The 24848-nt window shown below is 51.5% G+C and overlaps 2 protein-coding genes across 2 annotated transcripts; one reads left to right on the forward strand and one right to left on the reverse strand.

Annotated features, from left to right (window-relative positions):
- The first annotated feature begins 115 nt into the window (after positions 1-115).
- Positions 116-17427, forward strand: HDAC1 (histone deacetylase 1). Its single transcript, XM_064525183.1, has 14 exons — positions 116-265; positions 5660-5772; positions 6212-6329; positions 9419-9493; positions 10709-10847; positions 11487-11628; positions 12616-12708; positions 13015-13123; positions 13305-13445; positions 13931-14039; positions 14145-14275; positions 14850-14996; positions 15262-15310; positions 15736-17427. The coding sequence occupies exons 1-14, from the start codon at positions 217-219 to the stop codon at positions 15761-15763; spliced, it is 1443 nt and encodes a 480-aa protein (XP_064381253.1). The 5' UTR covers positions 116-216; the 3' UTR covers positions 15764-17427.
- A 2054-nt stretch (positions 17428-19481) lies between these two features.
- On the reverse strand, positions 19482-21509 carry MARCKSL1 (MARCKS like 1). Its single transcript, XM_064525184.1, has 2 exons — positions 21315-21509; positions 19482-20844 (listed from the first exon to the last, which is right to left on the reverse strand). The coding sequence occupies exons 1-2, from the start codon at positions 21408-21410 to the stop codon at positions 20221-20223; spliced, it is 720 nt and encodes a 239-aa protein (XP_064381254.1). The 5' UTR covers positions 21411-21509; the 3' UTR covers positions 19482-20220.
- Between the last annotated feature and the right edge of the window lie 3339 nt (positions 21510-24848).

Here is a 24848-nt window from a genome sequence, read left to right on the forward strand (position 1 = left end):
CCTGGTGCTCGATCTAGCCTGCTAGCTCCCCCGCGCCCGCTCTCCCTCGCCGCCGGGACTTCCTATTGGTCGGCTGGCGAGAGGGGGCGTGAAGCCCCTCCCCGATAGGTCGGCTGCCCCGCGGGGGCGGGGTTGCGGGGGGGCGGCGGGGCGCCTGGCCCCGGGGCGGGTTCGGTTGCGCGGCGGTAGGGTCTGTCGCTGTCGGGAGGCAGGAAAATGGCGCTGACGCAGGGGACCAGGCGGAAAGTCTGTTACTACTACGATGGTGAGGGGCCGCGGGGCGCCTCCGGGGGCGGCTGCGGGCAGCGCCGGGCCGGGGGGGGGGCGGCGGGGCTGGGGCTGGGGGGCGGGCGGGCCGCCGGGGGGGAGGGGAGGCACCGCTGGGGGGAGGGGAGGCGGCAGGGGGAGGGGGTGAGGGGGGCAGTGGGGTACCGGGGACCTGGGGGGCTGCCCTGGGGGATGGGTAAGGGGTCTTGGGGGGCTGGGGACTGCCCTGGGGGATGGGTAATGGGGGCCCTGGGGGACATGGGGTACCGGGGACTGCCCTGGGGGATGGGTAAGGGGTCTTGGGGGGCTGGGGACTGCCCTGGGGGATGGATAATGGGGGCCCTGGGGGATATGGGGGGCTGGGAGCTGCCCTGGGGGATGGGTAAGGGGGGCCCTGGGGGACATGGGGTACCGGGGGCTGCCCTGGGGGATGGGTAAGGGGTCTTGGGGGGTTGGGGACTGCCCTGGGGGATGGGTAATGGGGGCCCTGGGGGACACGGAGGGCTGGGGACTGCCCTGGGGGATGGGTAAGGGGGGCCCTGGGGGACATGGGGGCTGGGAGCTGCCCTGGGGGATGGGTAAGGGGTCTTGGGGGGTTGGGGACTGCCCTGTGGGATGGGTAAAGGGGCCCCTGGGGGACATGGGGGGCTGGGAGCTGCCCTGGGGGATGGGTAATGGGGGCCCTGGGGGATATGGGGGGCTGGGAGCTGCCCTGGGGGATGGGTAATGGGTCTTGGGGGGTTGGGGACTGCCCTGGGGGATGGGTAAAGGGGCCCCTGGGGGACATGGGGGGCTGGGAGCTGCCCTGGGGGATGGGTAATGCGGGCCGTGGGTGGCTGGGGATGGGTAATGGGGGCCCTGGGGGACATGGGGGGCTGCACTGGGGGATAGAAGAATGGATACTGGGGACCCTGGGGGACTTGAGGGGCTGGGGGCTGCCTTGGCGGATGAGTAATGGGAGCACTGGGGGATGTGGGGGACTGGGGGCTGCCCTGGGGGATGGGTAATGGGAGCACTGGGGGTCATGGGGGGCTGGGGACTGCACTTAGGAATGGATAAAGGGGGACTGGGGGGACATGGGAGGCTGGGGACTGCACTGGGAGATAGGTAATGGCACTGGGGGATGTGGGGGGCTGGGGGCTGCACTAGGAGACAGATAAAGGGGTACTGTGGGATGTGGGGGGCTGGGAGCTGCACTGGGGGTTGGATAATGGGTGTACTGGGTGCCTGGGGGCTGGGCTGGGGGCTGGATAATAGGGGTCATGGGGAGGGCGTGAGCTGAACTGGGTAATAGGGGGATGGATGCTGCAGACACGGGGAGGCTGGGGGTGCATTGGGGGGGTAGTGGTGGCACTGGGGGACATGGGGGGCTGGGGACTGCACTGAAGGGTAGGGGGAGGGATAATGGGGGGACATAGGGGGCTGGAAGCTGCACTGGGGCATGGGTGGGGTAGTGGAAGACACTGAGGGGCACGTAAGGGATGGGGACTGCACTGGGGGTGGGGGCACAGAGGTTAAGGCATGGATGGGGGTGAGGTGTATGGGGGGCTGCAGTGAGGGGAGGGGTAGGGGGCACTGGAAGGCAGGAGAAAGGTTGGGGAAGACTGGGGGTCACAGGAAGGATGTGGGGAGCATGGGAAGGGCGTAGGGGAGCACTGGGAGGCCTGCAAAGGAAGGGGGTTCAGCAGGGGAATGTGGGGAAACACTGGAGGGCAGAAGGGAAGGATAAGGGACAGGGGAAAGACAGGGAGCAGCACTGATGGAAAACAGGAGGAGGCTGGTGGAATAAGCTGGGAAGGAGTAGAAAACTAGGGCATTGGAGGTGGGGTGGAAGTAGGAAAGGCTCCGAAGGGGCCAAGATGGGGAGAGGGGCAGGGGCTGAGAGAGGCTCTGGGAGCTGTGCCAGGATGCTGAGGAAGGTTTCTGGGGGATGGGGAGTGCTCGGGAGATGCTGGGGGGAGAGGAAGGGTTAAGGGGGGATAGAGCCGCTGGGAGCCCCGTTAAGAGGAAGAGGCATTCCTGAAACTCATTTGGATCCGTGCTGTTACTATCAAGCAAGGGACAAAAATGAAGACATTGGCAGCCAGACCAATGGCTTGGTTATTTGTAGGGAGTTCCTGTGTCTAGGAGTATTGTTTAATTTTGGCTCTAAACTTGGCTGGATTGTAGACTGTGTGTTTTTTGCTTTGTTCTGTTTTTCTTTCACGAGGATAGAGAAACACTGCTTTCTGGCTAGGTAACCATCCCATTGGGGTGGGCGAGTAATAGGGTATTAGAGCTGGCCGGATCTCAAACAAGGTGACTTGTGTGGCTTCCCTGTCTTCCCCTATAGCATTCGAGAGAAATCACAGTTGCGTCACCTCTGTGCACGTTCACAACTGCCTCCCCTTTAGCGGGGGGAGTCTGTGCACATCCGCAACTGCCCCCCCTTTGGAGGGGGGAACTGGTGTTTCAGTGGTGAGCGAGCTGATCTTGTAGTCTGTGATCACTCTGTGTGAAAGGTATTGTGCAAATCTCCTCTATTTCATCATGGGTTTTAGTCTCTGAAGTCAAATAAAAACTTTTTCTCGAAGCTTTTTCCTGTGGTAAGTGGATGTGTTCAGCGTTCATTAAGGCAGTAAAGCGGTCTCTTTTAAACTGCTTTAGTGTCTCAGGCATATAGTGAGGGCATTTATTTTTTCGAAATCTGAGTGGCAGGTTTGTAATCTGTAACGATAGCTGTACCAGGTCTCTGACTCAGCCAGAGTCTTCAGGGGAGTGTGGCGAGGAAGAGTGCGAATTAGGACTCTCGGTGCAGTGAAACTGAGCCTGGCTTCTACGGACCATCCTTTCCATTCCCAGTGCCACATACAACTGATGTCTGTGCAATACCCAGCGGATCAAAATACAGTGGGGTACTGGTGCTGTGGGCCCTAAAATGCCTACTTTAAACTTGAAGGATAGTTGCAGGAAATACCAGAATGCCGTACGTGTGCGAGTGACCTAGGTGTTGAAAGAAAACTGTACGTCCAAACTGCTCCTTGTCCTTAGGATATAACGTTTCCGCAAAGAAAGCTTGTCAGTTTGTGAGCAAGCTGAAATCTTTAGAGACACAAGATGATGTTTTAAACACAAAATAACTAGTCATCTTGCTTTAAAATGCTAAGTAGAGATGATATCCTTGTAGTCTTTATTGCATGGTAACGATGTGAAGTTAGCATTATACACTCTTGTCTATAGCTGACCTCACTAATTTACTCTGTGGTAAAGTTTTAGTGCCTTGTTTCAACTGCTCTTTTATGAGGGGCTGGCAAGCATCCACTGTGCATCCTAGAGCGAGAGTGCGCTTTTATTGTCAGGGAAGGCAAAGCTGCAGTTGTAGGAGGCCGGCTTACGATGGCCTTTTTCTTATGCAGGGAGGTAGAGGGTGGAATAATCTAGTGCAGTAATTCCTAAAAGGGAGGTCCCAGGGCACTTGGGAGGCTGTTTTGGATACTGGGTGGGTCTGTTCCTTGAGCATAAATTTCATGTGGCAGAAAAGTGTCCTGGGATGGAGAAGGAAACTGCTGTAGAGATTGTTCCCTGAGTACAGGAGAGAGCCTAGATGGGAGATGGAAGCTGGGGAAAAAGTAGTCAGGCATCTTAAGGGTCCTTCGTGGAAATTCTGGGAACTGCTAAGTTAGGATCCAAACTTAAAGAACAGTAACTTCTTCTTTATTAACTCCCCATGTGGGAACTTACTTAACCCTAGCAGACAGGAAGAGGTATCTGTTAAGTTCACACATTCTTAATCTGCGCTGACTTGAACACGCAGGCAAGCTGCTAAAAGCTGTAGGCTCGTCTGCTGTTCTGTGGGAGTTTGGTGCATTATATTTAGCAGAATGAACCCAAAAAGACTCTGGAAGTTGGGGCTTGCCTGGGGCATTTCATTGGCAGCTTGCAGTAAAGAAGGCAGATGATAATTTCCCAAAGCTTTCTGTAATTTCTTATTTGTATTTTCTAGATAGGGTTTTGAGCATCTCTAGCTCCCCAAAGCTTGATTTAACCTGGTTTTGGTGTAGACATAGTTGCCTCAGTAAAAAACATTAGCATAGACAAAGAGCATCCATTTTCACTGTAGTGCTACGTGCAGTTAAACCTCGGCAGCAGAATCATGTGGGTGCGGGATTTGCACTGTTTCATCTGCTTGACTGTAAATAGGGCCGTACCCACGAGGAAGAGTTACAGCTGTGTGCTGTGAGGAAGTAGCAGTTTCTCCTGAATGTTAAGATTGATGATGAAATATTAATGCTCCCAGCTGAGTCACCAGCCAGACTGGATTGGGTCTCTTGCTTCCTAAACTCTTTGAGAGTTGTAAAGCTATGTGAACTTCTTAGTCAGGTTTCCCAAGAAAATGAGGCTTATGGGGTATTGTCGCTGCATGTGGCTGTCTGCAGACTTCCTCCTTGTGCATCTCTTAAACAAATCAGATGGGGCAGAAATCTAAAAGTTAAATTTCTGTAAGTTTCATGAAAATAAGTACCGGGGGGGGGGGGGCACATGATTAATGACCCCTACCATGGGACACTGCAGTACAAACTCAGCTTTTACCAGGTACAAGAGAATCCACATGGGGAGATTACCTGTGGGACACAGTTGTAGGAAGCTAACTTCATTAACATTGGTGCCCAGAAAAATAGCTCATCAGGGTGCACCTGTGTGGCTGCACAGCTGATAGGGACTGAGATTCTTCTGAGGTATTTCAAGCAACCATAAAGGGCAAAATTGGGGCTGTAAAGTTACAGCTGGTTGTTTTTGTTTGGGTGAGAATTAGCTACTTTGTATCCCCTTTCTGTTGAGTAAATAGTAGGAAACTGACATACCTGGTAGGAGCAGTGAGTCACCCTCCGAGCTGGGGCGAAGCTCGTGTGCCTCTTGGCACGTAAATCCCTGCTCGGAGTACGGCTGCACTGCTCCAGTGAAATCTGTGTGCTCTGTAAATATGAGATGTCATAAATGGATCAGAACCGTCTTAAGAGGGTATTAGAGAATTGTCATTTATTGAGGATAGGCAAACGTGGTGCCCAAAGCTGCCCTGTCCAGGGGAAGCTGGAGCTCCCCCTTTTTAACTTCTACAGCACAATTTTAGTTGCGCAGAGTGTCTGTACTTGGAGTGCCTTTCCCAGAATGAGCATTAAAAACTCCCTTGTTTGGCCAAACCTTGTCTTACGAATGTCTGTCTCATCTGAGTCTAGGATAAACTTTTTTGAATCTACAGAGATCTGTGTGTGAGCAAGACCCTGTGAAGAGATGCACTGCAGAAGGACAGATAAAATGGCAGATGAACCAATGGTGGCTCTTGAAGCTCAGCTGTGATTCTGTTTGAAGGAATTCATATTTTTCCCTGCTGAAACTGAATTTTTTTTGCTCCTAGGTGATGTTGGAAACTACTATTATGGCCAGGGACATCCAATGAAACCCCACAGGATCCGGATGACCCACAACTTACTGCTGAACTATGGCCTCTACAGGAAGATGGAGATATATGTAAGTACAGGGCTGGTCATGAAGAAAAATGTGTAGGAAAGGTCTTAGTTTACCTGTTCTCCCCTTACCAGTTTTAGCTCTGATGCTTCAGACTGTCATGTTCTCTCTTGACAAGCCAAAGAAGAGAGGTGGGGGAAAATAGTTGAGTTGATATATTTCTGCTTTTTTCTTTTAGTGAGATGTTCTTTGCTTCAGATAAGCTTTGGAAACTGGAAAATTGCTTTCCTCTCTGTAACTTACATATTTTCTCTGACTAGATATGTGAAAAGTTCCAGTCTCCAATAATTCTTGTCTTTGAAAATCAGTTTCTCTTCTTCAGTGCTGCTGTTTTGAGTTTTCTGCTATTCCTGAGAGTAAATCTGAGATTGGGGATAGGAATTAGGGAGAGAGAGAAGAGTTATGTTTCAAAACAAACCTTGCTTTCTTTTTGTCCTTGCAGCGTCCTCACAAGGCAAACGCAGAAGAAATGACCAAGTACCACAGTGATGACTACATAAAATTTCTGAGATCTATTCGCCCTGATAACATGTCTGAGTACAGCAAGCAGATGCAAAGATGTAAGCTATGTATATATTAGTATAGTTTCTGCCAATTGTAAAATTCTTGCTTTCTGGGTCTACTTTAGGGGATTGTGGTAAAAAGAGTAGGAGGAAGCCCAGGAAACTTGAATATCTCCTGATTTATTTTTAATTTACCTGGCAAATCAAGCATTTTAGAAATAATTCAGTCTCTTTTGGCCTTGTGTTTTAATGGGAGCTCTTCTAAATTAACTTGGCTCAGAGATGTCCAAACTACTCCATTTGTGCTGCATGAATTTTGTGTCATTGCTTATCTTTAACCAAAAAGTATTCAAGTGGGAAAGGGTTGTGCAATTTTTTTTTTCCCCTGAAAGAAGGTATTTGATTGTGTCCAAAATCTGCAGTAGCACTGAAGGATTTACAGGGCCCAGAGAAGGGTTTGGAAATACAGGTGATTTGAGTTGCTTAGTGATAGCTGTCCATTTTTTCTGTGTTAGAGTGGTGAATTTTATGAGCTATTCTCTCATTCTAACCCCTTGAGTCTGTGAAAGTGCTAAGAATCTCTTTGCAACTTTATTGTTGTAGAAACCTTTTTACGGCCTCTTTGCAAATCTGTGCTGATGTTCTTCGGCAATTACTGTGCAGCAGACTAGGTTTCTAGCTAGTATAGACAAATGTGGGGGGAGGGCTCAAAGTTCATTCACAGAGTATTTTGATCATGCACACTGTAGTCTTCGAGCAGAAAACAGTTGTTAGCCCATGGGGTTCATTTATGTGAAGTGAGTGTAATTTCCAAATTGGAAGAATTATGGGTCTCAAGTCTGAAGCAGATGCACTTGAAAATCTGGTATAAGCCAAAAGGGACAGGATATTTAGGCACAAGCACATCAGAGGAATGGGTAATATGGTTCATGAGTAATATATGTCAGAAGACTTCCTACAGAAAATAATATGCCTTAATGTACCAAAGTACATATTTACACAAACTGAACTGTTTACCCCTGAAGCTGATACGGCTCATAAACACCCACTCTGCTTTTTCTGATAGTCAATATTTTCTGCACTGTACTTTCATGGAAATGTTTTTATCCGAAGGAGGCAGAATATGAAAACTAATCATAAACATGCGGGAGACGGATATTTTCTCAACAAGACCTGCAAAATACTAGCCTCTGCCTAGCTAGGGAACTAGCTCAGGAGGGTCAGAACAGAGATTAGCAGTACAGGAGACAAGGTCACCACTCCCAAGTACAGTGGCAGATCTCTGTAGTTTGCTTGGTGCTCTAGCTTCATTTTTGAGGAAGGAGCAGGCGCTGGGATTTCCCTGCGGATGTTTCCATGTTGGGCTCTGTCTGGTCACTCTCCCAGATATGAAGCTCCTCAGTGTAAGGAAGAAGGAGCATCTGAGCCCTCTGTGCCATCTATGTATCTTGTGCCAGAGCTTCATGCCTCTAGCTGAATGATTGGCTCCTGTTGCTGATAATCTCACCTCATAGTCCTGGCTGCTTTGAATGGCCCGGTGGGAAAAAGCCTAACTGGCTTCTGTTTCCCCAGAGTAGCAGCTTGTGTCTTTGCCAGTATCGCAGAGGGAAGCCTTCAAATGCTGTCGGTGCTGCCCACAAAGTTCTGAGAGGCAGTAAAGGTAGTGAGCAGTGTCTAATTTTTTTCTGCTAACGCCTTGTTCTCTGTCGGAGGCCTGGGGAAGACTACTCTGTAACCCAAAGGGCAAGAAACTTAATTTGTTGTAATGAGAAGCATGCAGAAATTGACAACTTGAATTCTCCTCGCTTAACAGGGAAAGCTTCCAACCACCTCTTTGAATTAATTATTTCAACTCTGCCACTTGCAGTGCCCTGCTGAAACAGTTGGAAAGGCAGGAGCAATTATTTCCTGCTGGGCCTCCTGATGGGTGCTGTCCATTTCAGAGAACTCAGTCCCGAATTGAAACCTTTTAAATTCCCTTATCGCACCGTACAATCTCTGTGGAGTCTATGCACTGAGGAGTTTCTCATGCTGCAAGGATCTGTGCTATTTGTTCCTTTCTCATTAAGCGTGGAAGAAAGTATTCTACAGATGTTGTTACAAGAATACAGATTTTTTTGTTCATAAAAGCAAATCTTAGGTTCAGTGCAAGTCTGTTGTTACTGTTTTTATTTTTAATCTTGAAACTATTTACTGTGAAATTTATCCAGGCCAAAATGATAGTACTGCTGCGAACTTAAAAGCTGACTGTCCAATATGAAGCGAAAGGAATATACAAAGTGTGAAAGAACGGATGTGGATGTAAATTCCTCCCCGAGTACACGCAGCTATCCCCTGCCTCCCCGCTTCCCTCCAGCAGTGCTGGCACTGTTTGCTTTCTCAGCTCCGTGTCAGCAGTACAGCGGGAAGCAGGAGCAAAGACCTTTCACGTTCAGCCTGGTGAGGTGGGGTGGTGACACGGAGCTCAGCATCAGCCCTGGAGCCCCCGAAGGGGCAGCGCTCCCCCCGGCCGGTGCGGTGCCCTCTCCCTGGGGCCGATGCACGGAGCTTGGGGGCAGGCAGCGCTGCTCCTGCGAGGTGTGAGCTTCCAGGGACAGCCCGGTTCTGTCTGCGACCCGCGTGGGATAGCAAGGGGTGCTGGTCCCCGTTTTGCACCCTTTGTGTCACATGCCCCTGGTGACCAGCATGTGCTGCTGGAATAGAACAAAATACTGTAGATGTGCAGCCTCAACAAATGACCTTCCAGTTACTGCTAAGGATGTGTGTCAGTATGACACAGCTTTTATTGACAGCGTCGCTTCTCCACCCACTCGTTTTGCACCGCGGCTGGCTGAGTGCTGGCTCCCCTGTAGCGCACCCGGTAGATGGCGTGCCTCTCTCGCCAGAGCCCGGGGACCTGCTTCACGCCTGCTTGCAACGCGCAGGAAGGTCGGGAGCAGCTTCCCTAAAGCAGCAGTAGTGAACCTTTTCGCCCCGTTAGGAAATCCAAGGTTGATTGCATTAACTCTTTATTATATGCATGTGGCATTTTTTCTGCTTAAAATGTTTGATAGCTTATCCGCTCGGCTTTTAAATTACGTTGGTAGTATAGGCTTTGCCATTTATTTGTGGTTTTCTCTCACTAACTCTTTTGTATTCTTTTCAAGTCAATGTTGGGGAAGACTGCCCTGTATTTGATGGGTTGTTTGAATTTTGTCAGCTCTCTGCTGGAGGCTCAGTTGGTAAGCTCACAAATCCTACATGCTTTTCTTCTCTTGAGCAGATGTATGTGATATATTTCTGTCTAGGAGAGAAATTTGGTGGTGGTGGTAGTGGGGAACTCATTGAAGCCCTGTGAACCTATTTCTAATTTCCTTAAAAACTAGATCCATATTTCTTCTCATGTGAGAAGGCTTTGCATATTGACAGATCCCTCTACACTGGTTAAGCATACCTTCACTAGTCCAAGTTACTTTAGGGAATATATGAAGAAATCTTTGAGTGATATAACAGCATTGCAAGTGATGACTTAAAAACAAGAACAGCAGTGACGGTCTAATAAAAAAAATCCACGTGAGCTTTACAGAAGAGGTGTCTTCCCTGTTTGTAAAAAGCCTTGTTCCAGGTCAGTGTAATGTGGAAAGGAAAACTGCTTTTTCTGTTGCTTTTAACAAAAAGCCACTTGTCTCTGGACATGAGGCAAAATAGGATTTGAAAGGTTTCAGTAAGCTCTCTGAAAGCTGGAACATTTAAAATGCTTTCACTGTTTTCAGATACTTTGTTGCAGAAAGACAAAATATTGTGGAACTGTGTTACTGTACACAAGCATTAAAACTTTGTGGCTGCTACTCCCACAATGACATTTAGAAATCTTTATTTCCTGTAACACTTCAGCAGTTATACAAGCACAGACTACAGCAGTTTTTGAAATAGTTAGGATCTCTGGTCCAAGGCTGTAGATTCCACAGAAAATATCATTTGTTTTGGTCCTGGGAGACGTGCAAAATTGCAGAAACTTTGTGAAGGAGCTGGGGGAAGAGGAGAACTTTCTTTGCCTAAATGCATATTTTGTGAGGGCCTAAATAATATAGTAGATAAAACTTTTCATTACAGTTTTTTGTCTGGGGCAATAAGAAATCTAGACTACCCTCATCTGCAACCCAAACTAGAATGCTGTGGGCTTATTTTTGCAGATTTTATGCTCTGAGGCACAAGTGGGAAGTGGTGCTTGTGTAGGCAAAGTAGAGGCTGAATTTCTTTTCCCTTGCCTTTTGTTAGTTTGTCAAGACATCCAGTGTTTAAAACTTTGGGTTTGTGCTTTGTAAAATATCCACACACACACACACGTGATGATGTGATTGTAAAGGGCCTGTTTTTTGCCCCTCAGTCTCTGTCATGAGTCCTTTGCCCTTATTTTATACTCCTTTGCTAACATTTTATAATTCTTCTCCCTACAGCCAGTGCTGTGAAGCTGAACAAGCAACAGACAGATATTGCCGTGAATTGGGCAGGAGGCCTTCACCATGCTAAGAAGTCGGAGGCTTCTGGCTTCTGTTATGTCAACGACATTGTCTTAGCTATCTTGGAGCTCCTAAAGTACGCCCAGTACTACTTACCCCTTTCATTTGTCTGTTCTGCTGCATTTCCTCTGAGTTCTTAGCGTTTTTTTCCTCCAGTCTGCTCCTTTTGTTGCCTTTGTAGCTCTGTATTTTCTGGGGAGGGTTTAATCAGATATCTTTTGGGATGCAGTACCCTCTCTCTAGAAAGGGGTCTCTCTAATTGTGGCATTGTGCAGTAGGCAAAAGGTTTGGAGCATTGTCTGATTGCTCTTAGACCATTCTTCTCCCGCACAAAAAGGGGGCACTGCTGTAAGATGTGTCTGTTGGTTACCACCCTGACAGCTCTTTGCTCAAGGCAAACCTCAGTGGGAGGCTTGAACATAAAACGCAGAGTCTATTGGTTGAATGTGAATGAACTGAGTTGAATCTGCCTTCAAAGATCGGTTGCAGCAGTAAAAGCCACTTTGTTTTCCTCGGTGATTCTGTTCCACTGCTGACCAAGGCATATGGCCATTCTGCGCCTGCCTTTTGCTTTGACTCCAGAGAGACAGCTGGCTGCTAGCTGTGCAGCCTGGGGATTAGCACCGCGTTCTTTGCTCTCCTCCCATTTGCTCTGCTGGTAAAGGCAGTTTCTGCTCTGAAGAAATGCAGCATTTTGACTCCCTTCTGATCCTAGGTATCATCAGAGAGTGCTGTATATTGACATTGATATTCACCATGGAGATGGCGTGGAGGAAGCCTTTTACACCACGGACCGTGTCATGACTGTGTCCTTTCATAAGTATGGAGAATACTTCCCAGGAACAGGGGACCTGAGGGTGAGAATGAAGGCTTAGCAGAAAATTCCCTTGAAATTTGGTTTCTTCCCTCCCTTTGCTGTCATACTAATTTAACTAAAATCATTGTTCTTCCGGGTTTTCCTACTTTAAATGTATGCTCTCAAAATAGCATCCTTTTACTGAGGAGGAAATGTGTATATGTGAGGCAGCTGGCTTGACTCCTGGAGTGGGTGCTTTGTTCCTGGGATCATGTATAGCCTGTACAGTAATAAAATCAGGAATTGAATATCAGTCATTTGGCACCCTTCTGGTGGGATTACGCTCGGAAAAGTGACTCTGAAGATGGCATCTTGGTCATCAGTAGCTACTTGCAAACTGAGTTTGGTCACAGGAGCTTTTGGTGCATATTTGTCAGGGAGTGCTTTTGTGTGTGTTGGTATATCTTGTTGGCGTTTCCTCCTATGAGTCAGTTCTGCACATTAATGAATCATGCGGTGTAACCTGTGGCACTCTTTCAAGTTAGATACAGGTGTGGTTCACTTTGACTTCTGCTGTTGCCGGAATGCTGTTCTCAGGGGTGAAAGATCTCTTACTCGTGTTATGCCCTTTCTGGTGTAATATGGAATTAGATTCCCCTGATCTAATTCTCTTGCCTTTCACTTGCAAGTGATTACCTGTTGAGGAAATGATTAAGGTGCAAGTTGAATGCCAAGGTGCTCGCTTCGTTCCCTTTTCTAAACGTAATCCCACAATACTCTCGGACTCTTAATGTCTAATTAGTGAGTTGAATAGTGAGGGCCAAGTGCACCCACTTATGCCACGTTGCCATGGTTATACCATGGCTCTGTTGGAGTCAACTGACTCTTGTCCTTTCATGCCAAGACAGTATTTGTCCCAGAGAGCCTAGGCTTAGATTTGGATAACACTGATGGAATCCCAGACTTCCCTTCCTAAGCTGGCACATGATTTGTGTGTTGCAGTTGGTTCTTTGGTGACCTTGTGGTCTCCTATCTTTCACTCTAATAGGATATTGGTGCAGGCAAAGGCAAGTATTATGCTGTCAACTATCCGCTCCGGGACGGAATTGATGATGAGTCGTATGAGGCAATATTCAAGCCGGTAAGTGTCTTTGCTGAGTGATTCTTTATGGGGTGGTACTTTGTCATCTTGGTGGCTCGGGGGGGGAGTGCTCTTTGGGGAGATTGTCCTCTGTTATAAGATTCTTCAGGGCTGTATTTCTGCCTAACAATTGCAGCCTGTCATTGGTAGACTTCTATTTGTAAGAGCCCCAGTGTTATCAGTATAGGGGAGTCAACAGCTGTGAGAACACTAGGGATGTCTTCATGCCACTTGCTGACATGGATGTTGCTGTGTTATTGTGACACTGTCCTGTGGAGAGAGTGTAACAACGGGTTTCTTGTTTAGGTGATATCTAAAGTGATGGAGACGTTCCAGCCTAGTGCAGTTGTCTTGCAGTGCGGATCGGATTCTCTGTCAGGGGACAGGCTGGGTTGTTTTAATCTGACCATCAAAGGTAAGAGTACAGCGTTGCCACCAAAGTAGCCAGGCTGGGTCTGTGATCTTGAGAGGCTGGAGCTGTACAGTAGAGCGTTCACGTTAAACTGGCGTAACTAATATAGTTAGATTGCATGGAAAAGTTTTTTCCTTCCTTATGCCATGAGGTTATGACCTTTTTCCCACCGCCCTTGCTACAGGTCATGCCAAGTGTGTGGAGTTTGTAAAAAGTTTTAATTTGCCTATGCTGATGCTGGGAGGAGGTGGCTATACAATCCGCAACGTGGCTAGATGCTGGACCTATGAGACCGCTGTGGCTTTGGACACTGAAATTCCGAACGGTAATTCTCCCCTGGAGTCTTTGAAGCAAGAGTAAGAAAATGACTATCTAGCAACAGAGCTCAGGGAAATAATATTGCTGTGGGTGGTGTAACAACCCTGAGATATTTCACTAGCTCGTTATTATTACTGTGGAAGAGTTTTTAGAAAACCTGATCTTTCGTAGCTGTTCTTGTTTACGTTTTAGTCCTGTAGCTCTCACCTCCAGCGAAAAGTCTCCAGCAGTCTTGCTGTCTTACTGAAATGAGATGGCCTTCTGCTGAAAACTTTTGTGCATGCTAATAGTGTTTGGCTGCCAAGTGAGCTTTGACCTCACTGTTGCCAGGTTGTCTGCTTTGATCTGAGTTTTGCCTGTGAGAACTTCAGCTCCTACCTCTAGGGTAATGCACTTGTGTCTTTATGTTGCACTGAAGAGCAGTGTGTATGTGGTATTTCACTGCTGGTCCAGTGGTAATTTGGTATTTGCTCTGTTTTGACTTTTCTGCAGAACTTCCATATAATGACTATTTTGAGTACTTTGGGCCGGACTTTAAACTCCACATCAGTCCCTCAAACATGACCAACCAGAATACAAATGAGTATCTTGAAAAGATTAAGTAAGTGTTTGCTTCTCTCGGCAAGACTGGCATCTTCTGCTGGGGGCTTCACAGCTGTGGATGGCTCCTTGCTGACGGAGGTGTTCCTTTCTTGGCTGGATCTAGGCAACGTCTCTTTGAGAATTTGCGCATGCTGCCTCATGCCCCTGGCGTCCAGATGCAGCCAATTCCTGAGGATGCTGTTCAGGAAGACAGTGGAGATGAAGAGGAAGAAGATCCTGAGAAACGCATTTCAAGTATGTGCTTGCCTTGGGCATGGTTGCATTGCCTTGCTGGGAAACATGCTGCTCAGAGCCTGTGGGTGCCAAAGCTGAGCAGGATTGGGAGGCTGGAGAGGTGTGCAGGCTCTAAGCTGAGATACTCTATTAAACAGAGGAGGATATGTGATATAAATTTCTCTCTTGATTCTGGAGTCCTTCAGTTTGAATCACCTTTGTGACTGATTTTATAAGACCAAGCCCTGATGCTAAGCTTTGCAGGGTTGGTAGAGTCCTTCTCCCTTGAAGAAATGGTACTTTCGCCAGATAATTTCCATAATGGAAGAACCTGGACTTTAATCTGAGAGTTTAAACAATTACTGTGGTGCAGATGCAATGGCATATGTGATCTTGGACCTTAGGCGGAAGCAGTCAAGAGTGATCAGTTAACAGATAAAGCAGATAGAAAGATGAAGTGTTTTTATTGAGGCCTTATTGTGACTTACTTAGGCTCAGTTCATTCCAGTGTGTAGATGTACTTGGAGAAGTTAGTGTTTGCTGTCTCCTGACTTCTAAACCTGCTGAAACAACCACTTGTCCCCTTCATTCTCAGTCCGCAATTCTGATAAGAGAATATCCTGTGATGAAGAATTCTCTGACTCTGAAGATGAAGGGGAAGGAGGCCGCAAAAATGTTGCCAACTTTAAGAAAGCTAAGCGTGTGAAAACAGAAGAGGAAAAGGAGGAAGAGGAGAAGAAAGGTAAGCATGAGAGCTAGGACTGGAAGTCCTCCTAGCTTCACGGAACTTTGTCTGGCATGCATGTACCCTTGGCTCGCTCTTGTTCTCTCATGGTTTGGGACGTTTATTCTTTTTGAAGGACTGAGGGGAGCTCTACTTTCTGATTTTTAATTTGGGCTTTAAAAAAGTCAGTTCTGGTCTAACATCCTCTCTCCATTTTCAATGTCCTGTGTCCCTGCAGGCTATTTTCCTACTGTTCTACTATGTGTCTTTTTTTCTTTTTTAGATGAGAAAGAAGAGGAAAAAGCAAAAGAGGAGAAAGCAGAACCCAAAGGGTGAGCCCTGTATCCTGGCATGGCAGTTAAATAGCTGCGTTTGTATTTCCTTATGCATCTGCCTATGCCCGTGTTGGGATGTTGCATAACTTGCGGGATTGGAGGCGAGGCATGGTAGTTTGGATGGCTTTGTCGTGGGTTTGTGACAGGAAGGAGTTTGCGTGTGTAGAACAGCATGACTGATAAAGCACTGCAAGAGCCCTCAATGAAGAGGGCTTAAAAATGCTGGGCATTCATTCAGTAACATTTTGCGTGTCAGCGATGCGCAAGTTTTAGATGAAGCTTGACATCAGAGTATGGTAAATGTTTTTAGGACAGGCCATCTAAGCAGCATTCTTTATGTTGTGGCTCTAGCCTGTTGTTGAAGCTTTGGCACAGCCTGAGTTGTTTGTCTAAAGCAAACTCTCCACTGCTTGCTTTCACAGGGTGAAGGAAGAGACTAAATCTGCTTGAGATGGCTGCAGCTGGACAGTACCTGTCAGTGCGTAGTTACCATAGGTTAGCTTCTCTGGTTGCCTCCCATTCCACAGGATTTATATTTTATATATGTTTCTGTATATATTTCTATATAAATATATAAATGACTTGAGAACTGTAAATTATTCCTTGCTGCACTCTGCTGGGAGCAGATAGGGAGGATTCTGCGGAGTAGACAGACCTGCACTGCCCAGAACTGGTGACTGGGAAGTTTCACTCTTGCCTTCCACTGCCTCCTTGGTGTGTCTTTAAAAAATCACTTCCTTTCTTTACTTTCTCCTCTGAAGTAACCACCCTTGAAAAAGAATAATTTAAGTAGAAGTAGTATCTGCATTTCAGGTTAGGTGGAAAGATGGCCATGAAATTTTTTGTTTGTTTGTTTGGTGGGAGATACGAGTTCCCAAATGAAGCCTGTGAGAGACCGACTATTCCTTTGGTCTTCAGTCTGATTCCACCATGGCAAGTAACTGCAAGCTGGTGCCACTTCTCAGGGTCAAATAGTGCAGTTCTTGAATAGAGTTGGCTACCTCCCTGCAGCAAACTTGTGGAAAGAGATGAAGCAGCTTAAAAGCAGATCTGAAAAGTGCTTTAGTGAATCAGCCCAAGAGCCCTCCAGGTGCAGATCTGGAAAATACAAAATGAAAATCACCCCAGTGCGGTGGTTAACATTTTCCACGATCTCGCAGATCCAGTTAGTGTGGCAGCATTATGCATCTCAAGAGAAGGGATGAAATTTTTATACATTTTTTTTCTATACCAATGCCCCTCTTTGCAGGGGGGGAAGTGAGTTACTGCCCATTTGGCCTCCAACTTCGCTTTCCCTGCTTGCTCTGCCCTTGGCTACACGTGCTGTAATGTGCTTTTTCAGTACCAATCTGTGTCCTAGGCTGAAACCACTGCAGAAATTCCCAAGTCATCTAAAGACCAGACTGAACAGAGCCCAGCTGAAACCCCTTGTCAGTGTGTGTCACTCACTGAAAAATTCTTCTCTGAAGTGAAGTACAAATGTTTTCAGATTGAACCTTTTCTCTCTCTTGCTGTCAAGGCCAGTAAATGTGGAGAACCTTTTTATCTGCAGTCTGAGCTGTTATCTTTACAAGGGAACAGCAGATGGGGCTCTGTACATCTTTATAACTACTCCTCTTCCTACTCCCACACGTTATCTCACCCCCAAAGGCCTTTTGTGACCAGAACTGGCCTTTTTCTTGCATCTCACTTTTTACAGCTGATCGTTAGACGAGTTTTCTGTGAAATGCTTTGCTGAGCTCCAGCTTTGCAGAAATTTTGTAGGCAGTTTTGACTCGCTGCTCTCCTTTCTCAGGGGGATTCCTCTGTCCACAAGAGGATCTGTACCTCCCACGGAGCGCTGCTGATGGTTTCAACTCTAATAATGCTGCTAACTTAACACAGGTTATTTTTTAAATGTTTTATTTTTTTAAATACTTTTTTTCCCCTTTTCCACCGTGAGTTTTTTAGTCTCTTTGAATCTGAGTGACGTCACTCCCGCTCTTCAGTGTTTGTATGTGAAGCGAGAGAGATCAGTGTATCTTTGTGTCTGGGGGGAAAATATATTGTGGTTTTTTAAAGATGCTTTTATTTTGAATTTTGAGAATCTTTGTAATAAAACTGGTACATTTCTATGGTTGGCGTGAGTTTGTACTGCTTTCTGCTGAGAGGAAACACTAGGTTAGAGTGGGAGTTCTGTTTGTTTTCAGTCATTGCTGGAAAATGGTGCAGCAGCTTGGTCGTGATCATGATGTAGTATAGATTCCAACAACAACAAAAAAAGCAGCAGAAAGAAGGCTTTGGGGAGAAAGGTGAGCCGTGATTATTTCCCCCCCTCTTTCAGGAAGGGGGCTAGATATGTTGGCCAAAATTGATCCGTCAAAGCCTATAGCATTTTATGTGAAACATACTCTGTGCTACATGTAAAAGCTTGCTCTAGTTCCTTTTTTTTTTTCTCCACTTTATAAAATAGCCTTGAAATTCTCCTCCTGACTCCTCTCCAGGAAAGGTAAGTGGAAATACGATCGGTTTTGTTTGCTCACACCTCTTCCACTAAGGCTCACTGGGCAATTCTTCTCTCTCTTCCCTAAACTGCATTTGGGTTCACGTCCAGCAGCATTGCTGATGCTCACTGGGTTTGCGGTTTGCTCAGAGTTTAGTACTCTGTGCAGCTGATTCTTGCAATGTTAATTTGGAAAGGGAATAATTAGATATGGGAAGGGAGCATTTTTGGATGAACTTAAGCGCTTTTTATCTGGTATTGAAGTGAAAAAGTTTCTTTAATGAAATCAGGAGCAGGTTTTTTGCCTTGCTAGAACTGAGTACTGATCACATAGCTGAAATGCAGACTGAAGGTTCATAAGCCAAATCTCCTGTTTATATAGTTAAAGAAAAGCTTTGAGTGGCACAGTTGACCTTCATTGCTGTAATAATACTCCAGTATACTTAGTTATCCTTCTTCCTATAGCAGACAATCAAAATGCTCTTTTCTTTCAACAAAAATAACCGTACAATTCAAGTTTACCCCTGCCCGATCATGCCTGCCCGTGTGCCACTGCAGTCCTTCTCTCTGTTTTCAGTGTTTCTTAAAATGGCTGCCGTGAGGCTGTATGGTAGCGAATACTGCTCGCCCTGGCAGATGCGCTGAGCCCGGTATCTCAGCTGGAGCACACTGCAGCTGCGTCTAGCGTGGCGCACACAGCAATCCTGCAAGCTTAGAAACGCTGTGCAGATCACGTTGCTTATATTTAAAAGACCAGGTTTGGTCCCTCAAATACTGAATCTGGGAGCAGGTCCCTTGCTTTAGCTTTGCACCATTGATAGGATGCACTGCATAAAACTGAGATTCAGGCCACTTCCATCTACCTCGAGGGCCCCAGGAGAGCATTTATCTTCCCCGCACCAGCCCCTAGCTTACCAGGCGTGGTGCTGATGGTGGGCTCGCTTTCCTCTGGACTCCTCTTTGCCAGCTGAAATAGCAGAGGCAGTTGATCGATCAGGGAATTAGAAGTAGGCCACCAACTGAAAGAGGCTGTGAACTATTGCTACAGTCAATAAGCTGGCAGCAAGAGCTCTTAATGAGGCTGTAACCTTCATGCTCTGAGCTGCTGTAGCTGGGTAGTGCTCCTGCCCTCTGCTTTATGCCTAGCTGGCCTGTATCACTGCATAGATCACAGCAGAAATGATCGAGGCACCTGCTTTGCCTTCATTTTTTTCTTTGAAAGTGGATCTTTCCTCCTAGTGCTTGGGAGGACATAGATACCATAGTTATGATCTAGCACTTCTCTTTAGGGGAAGAAGAACAGATTTTATGCTGAGGCTTTGTCTAGAGGAACCATGCATTTAAAAAAAACAAACAAAAAACCCTACAAAAACCCTGAAAAACCTCAGGGGCCTGTTTGAGTAAAGAGTGGGCTCACCTCCCACCCCCCAGGAGAAGGTTGGGTAGATCTCTAAGAACACAGCAGTCCAGAGCAGCTAGATGAACAGTGAGCTTAAGGCAGTGGCAAGAGGCTTGTGTGAGAAAGTCCTTTGTGGCTGCAGCTCTACATCTGCTGCAAGTCAATTAACTGCTAGCAGAGCTAGGGCTGGAGTGATTAAATGCAGCAGCTGGTGAACTAAATCAGCAACTGCCATCTTCACTGGCCCTTGTTTGGCATCCGAGGCAAGAAGGACTCAAGCTCACCCATAAAGGGGTCACCATTTATTCCTTTCAAATGTTACAATAAAACCCATACAGCTTTTTTAGAAGTTAGAAAATTGCAAATCAAGTGTTTTGGCCATTAAAAAATTATTTACAGAGAAAACAACATTGCTTCACATTATACAGCTGGCACACCCCCTCCCTCCACCCCCACACCCCAAAAGTTATCCCTCAGAAGCAGAATTAAACACAGCGGACTTACAAGCTTTATGGTTTTAAGCCAATAGTAAGACATTATAAAAAACTAACCAGATTAGCTTTTAAACCATTGATTTCTATAAAAAGCACAAAATACTTTAAATGAAGTCAGAACCAGGAATGTGAACTGAGAAAAAGAATCCGTTGAACAGTCACTGGCTTGCTGGGCTTCACAGGCTGCTTGGAAGATAGCGGGAACAGTCAGGCCAGCGGAGATACCAGAGCACGATGTAAAAATCTGGGTTCTTATCAAACTGTAAATTCCAGTTATGTCCAGGATAGTCTTCCTCCACAGTTTTAAAGGATTCAGGTAAAACTACTCCAAGTTGTGGTGATGGTGGTGGGAATCCAGACCAGTTTTCTAACAGGAGAAGGGAAGAAATAACTCAGGGGGGCGATTTTAGAGAGCGCTTGTCAGTTCTACGTTGAATACGGAAGGTGTGTGGGCAAGGCAGCGAGTCCGTGGTGTTACTGGGATGAAGAGGATGGCGTAAGAGTCTTAAGTTAGGACAGTGCCAAGTGGGCTCTACTCTTCCTTCTGCTCAGCTGCCGCAGGAGTTGTTGTAGGCTCAGGCCCTGCAGGTTTGGAGGGCTCCTCTGGTTTGGCTGTGTCCCCCTGGCTTTCCCCTGGCTGCTGCTTCTCTTCCTCCTTGGTTTCCCCTGCTTCTGCATCCTCCCGCTTGGGCTCAGCTTCCTGCTGCCCAGCAGCAGCAGCGCTGCTCTCCCCCGCGCTGCCCTTCTCCTCCGCCTTCCCTTCCTGGGGGGGGGCCGTCGGCTCCGCGTCGCTCGCGGAGCAAGCGGGGTTCTCCTCTCCCTTGGCGTCTGCTTTGCCTTGGTCCTCCGTGGGCGAGGACGCAGAGGAGTCCCCGGCTTCTTTCTTGTTCTTCCTGAACGAGATCCCGCTCAGCTTGAAGGACTTCTTGAACGAGAACTTCTTCTTCTTCTTGGGGGTGTCTTTGGGGGCCGCAGCGCCTTCGGGCTTGGCCTCCCCGCCTTCGGCGGCGGGGGCAGGCTCGATGGCGTCCCCGCCGCCCGCCTCGCCCTTGCTCTCCTCCTTGAGGGGTTCAGCCGAGCCGTTGCCGTTGAGGGGCGCAGCCTCGGCGCCCGCCTTGGGCGAGAGGTCCCCGTTGAGCTTCACGTGGCCGTTCTCCTGCGGAGAGCGGACCCCCGCGTTAGGCACGGCGGCGTAAGAATCAGCCCCCCCTCCACCCCCCAAAAAAGCACCCAAGCCCCCCTCCACCCCCAAAAAAAGCACCCAAGCCCCCTGCCTGCAGCGAGCCGGGGCGGGGGAGCGGTGCAGCGGGGGAAGCCCAGCCCGCGCCCACGGGGGAAGCGGGGCGCACCGAGCCGAGGGGGCTGCACGACGGGGGGGGCGGTTCGAGCTGCGCCGCCACCGGGAGGCGCCCGCGCTCCACGCCCGGGACCGGGGCGGGGCGGCGGCCGGGGCTCTGCTGGCGGCGGCGCCCCCGCCCGGTACCGGCCGCCCGCGGAGCGGCCCCGGGGGCCGACGGCGCCGCAGCGCCCGGTGCGCGGCCGCGCCCCGTCGAGCCGCCGCCTTTGTCCGCTCCGGCGGACGCCCCCCCCGCCCCGGTTCCCCCCCTCCGTTTCCCCGGTACCTACCTGCCCGTTGGCCTTGGCGGGCTCGGCGGCGGCGGCGGCCCCGGCGGGCTGGGCGCTCACCTCCGCCTTGGCCGCCTTGGAGCCCTGGCTGCCCATGGTGCGGCACGTCGGCGCGGAGCCGGCAGCCCCGCCGCGGCGCTGGGCTCGGCGGGCGAGCGGCGCCGAGAGGCAGTGGGCAGAGCCCCCCGCCGCCCCGGTAATAAGGCGCGGGGCGGGGGCGGGCCGCCGCCGAGCCCGCCCCGGGGGCGGGGGCCGCCGCCGCCGCCCCGTCGGGGATGGGGGTTTCTCGCGGCCGCGCTTCCCCCCGCCCCGGCGGCGCTGGGAAGGGCGGCGGGGGCAGCTCCGCCAGCCCCATCCCCCCCGACGGGGGGTCCCAACCCAGACACCCCCCCCCCAGGGCGCGGCTGCCCCCGACGCCATCACCTCCAGGGCGCGGCTGCCCCGGCCCTGCCACCCCCGGGGGCCGCTCCCCCAGCCCGTCCCCCCCATACGGGTGCCGCCAGCCCCACCGCCCCGGCGGGGTCCCGCTCCGGGCGGCGGGTTGCACCGGGGTTGTGCCCTGCCCTTTGCTCCGCTCCGCCGGGCGCACACGGGTCGGGTTTTCCCCTCCGGCTCCTCCTCCTCCTCCCCGCTTTCCCGGAAAGGGAGAGCGCAGGAGAAAGGAAAGTAGGGCCGAGCCCAGACGGGTGCCAGTGGCGGTGGCCAGGGGCCTGCAGCCGCCCCACGCCAGCGCGGTGGGTCGCACGTGGCCTCGCTCCCGCGTGCCTCGTGCTCCCGTGGTGCCGGCGGGGGCTGCGGGAGGCTCCTGCCAGCCAGGCCCGTTGGCACCTCTCCGCTCCGCACCGAGACGTGCCGCGAGCCGCGGGAAAGCGGCCGGCCGGGCTCTTCCGAGCCCATTGCAGCCCGGCGGGGCCGAGCCCCACGCTGCCGCCGCGGTGCCCAGCTGCGCGCCGCGAGCTACGTGCGGCATCAAGGCCAGCGTCTCCGCGGGGAAAACAATGCGCCGCTGTGCGCGCCTCGCCAACAAGGTCATGTTTTGTCTCTGGCCTCCCTCCCCCCCCGACACACATCGTCTCCCCCCCGTTGGAGTGAAATTTCTGTGTTAATTAAAACAGGCGGCATCTTCCTTATTGACTTTTGCTTGTCAGTTGATAAAGGCCTTTGAATGGCTGCTCTGCGGCTTCTCGCCTGTCCGCCCGCTCCTCGATCCGTATGTAAAACCTGGAGTTGCCCAAGCGGCCGCAAGGGCCGTGGCAGGAGCCGCGGAGGATTTCCCGGCCTTCCGGAGGCCTGGGAGGGAAGGACCTCCCTGGGGAGGGAGCGGGCCAAGCGCGCCCACCCCGCCGGCAGCAAACCCGCCGTGGGTTTCTGCTGCTGCCGAGCCGGGAGCCGCAGCCCGGGGCACGTTATTTCCCTGTTTTCAGCCCGCAAACGGGCAGTTTCCCTCTCCCGGCCGCTGCTGGCCGGGGCCGGGGCCGGTCCGCGCTGGGGCTTTGCTCCAGGGCTGCGGCCGGCCGGGAGCACCGGGATTTGCAGGGCGCAGGCAGAAGGGCGCTTACGGGTCTGCCCGCGTCCCGGCAGATGGACGGGCAGACAAATCCGGCTGCCTCGCTGCGCGCTGCCGTCTGAAAGGCCTCAGGGACGAAGGAGCTTTGCTGCTGTTATTTTCCACTTTGCAGACCTACTTAAACTGCTGCTGATTATTAATTTATTGGGTGTCGAGCGCTGACAGTCTGCAAGACGCGGCAGCGAGCGCAGCCCCTGCGCCAGCCGCGGGGCTCGGGGGCGGCCGGTGCGGGTCACGGCCTGGCGCCCCGGCCCTGCCTCTGCCGCCCCGGTGAAGAATTAATGCAATTATTTATTCATGCATCCGGAGCCATTCGCGAGCGTCCGATCGGCCAAGTCAGCGGAGGCCCAGCCAGGGCGACCCGCGACGCTGGGAGTGGAGCAGAGGGATTTCCAGCGCTCGCGGGAGCCGCCGGGGCCGCCGAGCCCGGCCGCCCTGGGGAGCCTCTGCCCGGGGCGGCTGCCGCGGGGCACCCGCTTCCCCTAGAACCGCGTGAAAGGGCCCGTTCTCGCGGTCGCCAGCCGTTTCGGGCTGTGCAGATCCCATGGCAACCGGAGCCTTGTGTAACGGCGTTTTCTATTTCTGTGGCTGCTTTTTAGTGCGCTAACATACTTCTCGCAGCCGTCCGTCCTGCACGGGAGGTGCGACCGAGCTGTTCCCCCCCCCCGGCACGGGTCGCAGCGGGTGCTGCGGTGCCGGGGCCCCAGGGACCTTCCACCGCCTCCGCGCGCCCGAGGCTGTTGCCCTGCGGTTTCTCAACTCTGACACCATCTGCCCTTCTTTTGGGCCGGGAGTTTGAGCATCTGCAAACAGCGCAGAGCCCTTGGACCTGACCAGCTGCGTCAGCCCGGGCCGGGTGCTGCAGCCGGAGCCAGGGGCTCCCCGATGCCGTGCACCCTCCCTGCCGCGGGCCGGGTCCCGGTGGTGCCAGCCCATGCCCGGCATCGCCGGAGCTGTTCCCAGCAGCCGGCCTCTCCCGCGTCAGGAGCTCGCTGCAAGGCTATCGCCCGGGCGGGACGCTCGCCCCCGCGCCTTATCGCCCTCGTCCCCGCCGGCGGCTCCGTTTCGGCGCTGATAACGAGCCGCCCGACCCTGAGCGTGCCGTGCGCTGCCGGTGCGGGCGTGTTACGGCGGCAGGCAGCTGCCAGCGGGGAGCCGGGAGGGAAGGGGCTGCGGCGGCCAACGGGCAGCGCGGCCGGAGGGTCCCCGCGGCCGGGGGCTGAGCGCGGTTCCAAGCCGCCTTCCTCGTTAGAAGGGAAGTTCATTACAAAAACAAAAGCGGCTCTCGGGCCAAAGGGAGCTTTTCCCGTTCCGTTTCCTCCGGAGCCGTTGGCGGAGGTGCAGCGGCAGCGTGGCCGCGCGTCGCCGGGGCGGGAGGCCCTGGCTGTGGGGTGTGGGCAGCCGTGGGGGTCCCCCGCTGCGCCCGCTGCACCCGCTGCAGCGACGGGGCCGCGCGGCCGGACCGGGGCAGGGACGGGGCGCTGGGATGCTGGGGCGCAGCGGGCCCCCCCCGAGCAGCGGGCGATGTATGGGCCTCTTTCTCCCGGCGAGTCAATGTGTCTTTTTGTTGTGCTGCCGGGCTGCGCTGCCTGGGAGCGGGGCGAGACAATACGTCGCATTGTTCCCTTTCAGCAACATCTGACGGCCCCGGCAGAGAGAGGCCAGTGTGCGCGGGAGGACGGAGGTGGGGGAAGGGACTTGGACGCCCGGGCGGCCGCCGAGATGCCGGACGCGGAGACCCGGCCGGGCCTCTGCCGCTGCCGGGCAGGAAGGGCTGGAGGGAAGGGGAGCGTCCGGGAGGAGGAGGTCAGGGATGCTGGGGTGCCTGGGAGGAGGCGGGCAGGGATGCTCAGGTGCCCGGGAGGAGGAGGTCAGGGATGCTTGGAGGACGGGCACGTCCTTTCCGTGGGGCCCGAGGGGCTGCAAGCTTTGCCGGGCGCTTGTTTTTCCCAGCCGTGGGATGCTCC

Source organism: Dromaius novaehollandiae, chromosome 23, assembly GCF_036370855.1.
Source record: "Dromaius novaehollandiae isolate bDroNov1 chromosome 23, bDroNov1.hap1, whole genome shotgun sequence".
NCBI classification, from domain to species: Eukaryota; Metazoa; Chordata; class Aves; order Casuariiformes; family Dromaiidae; genus Dromaius; species Dromaius novaehollandiae.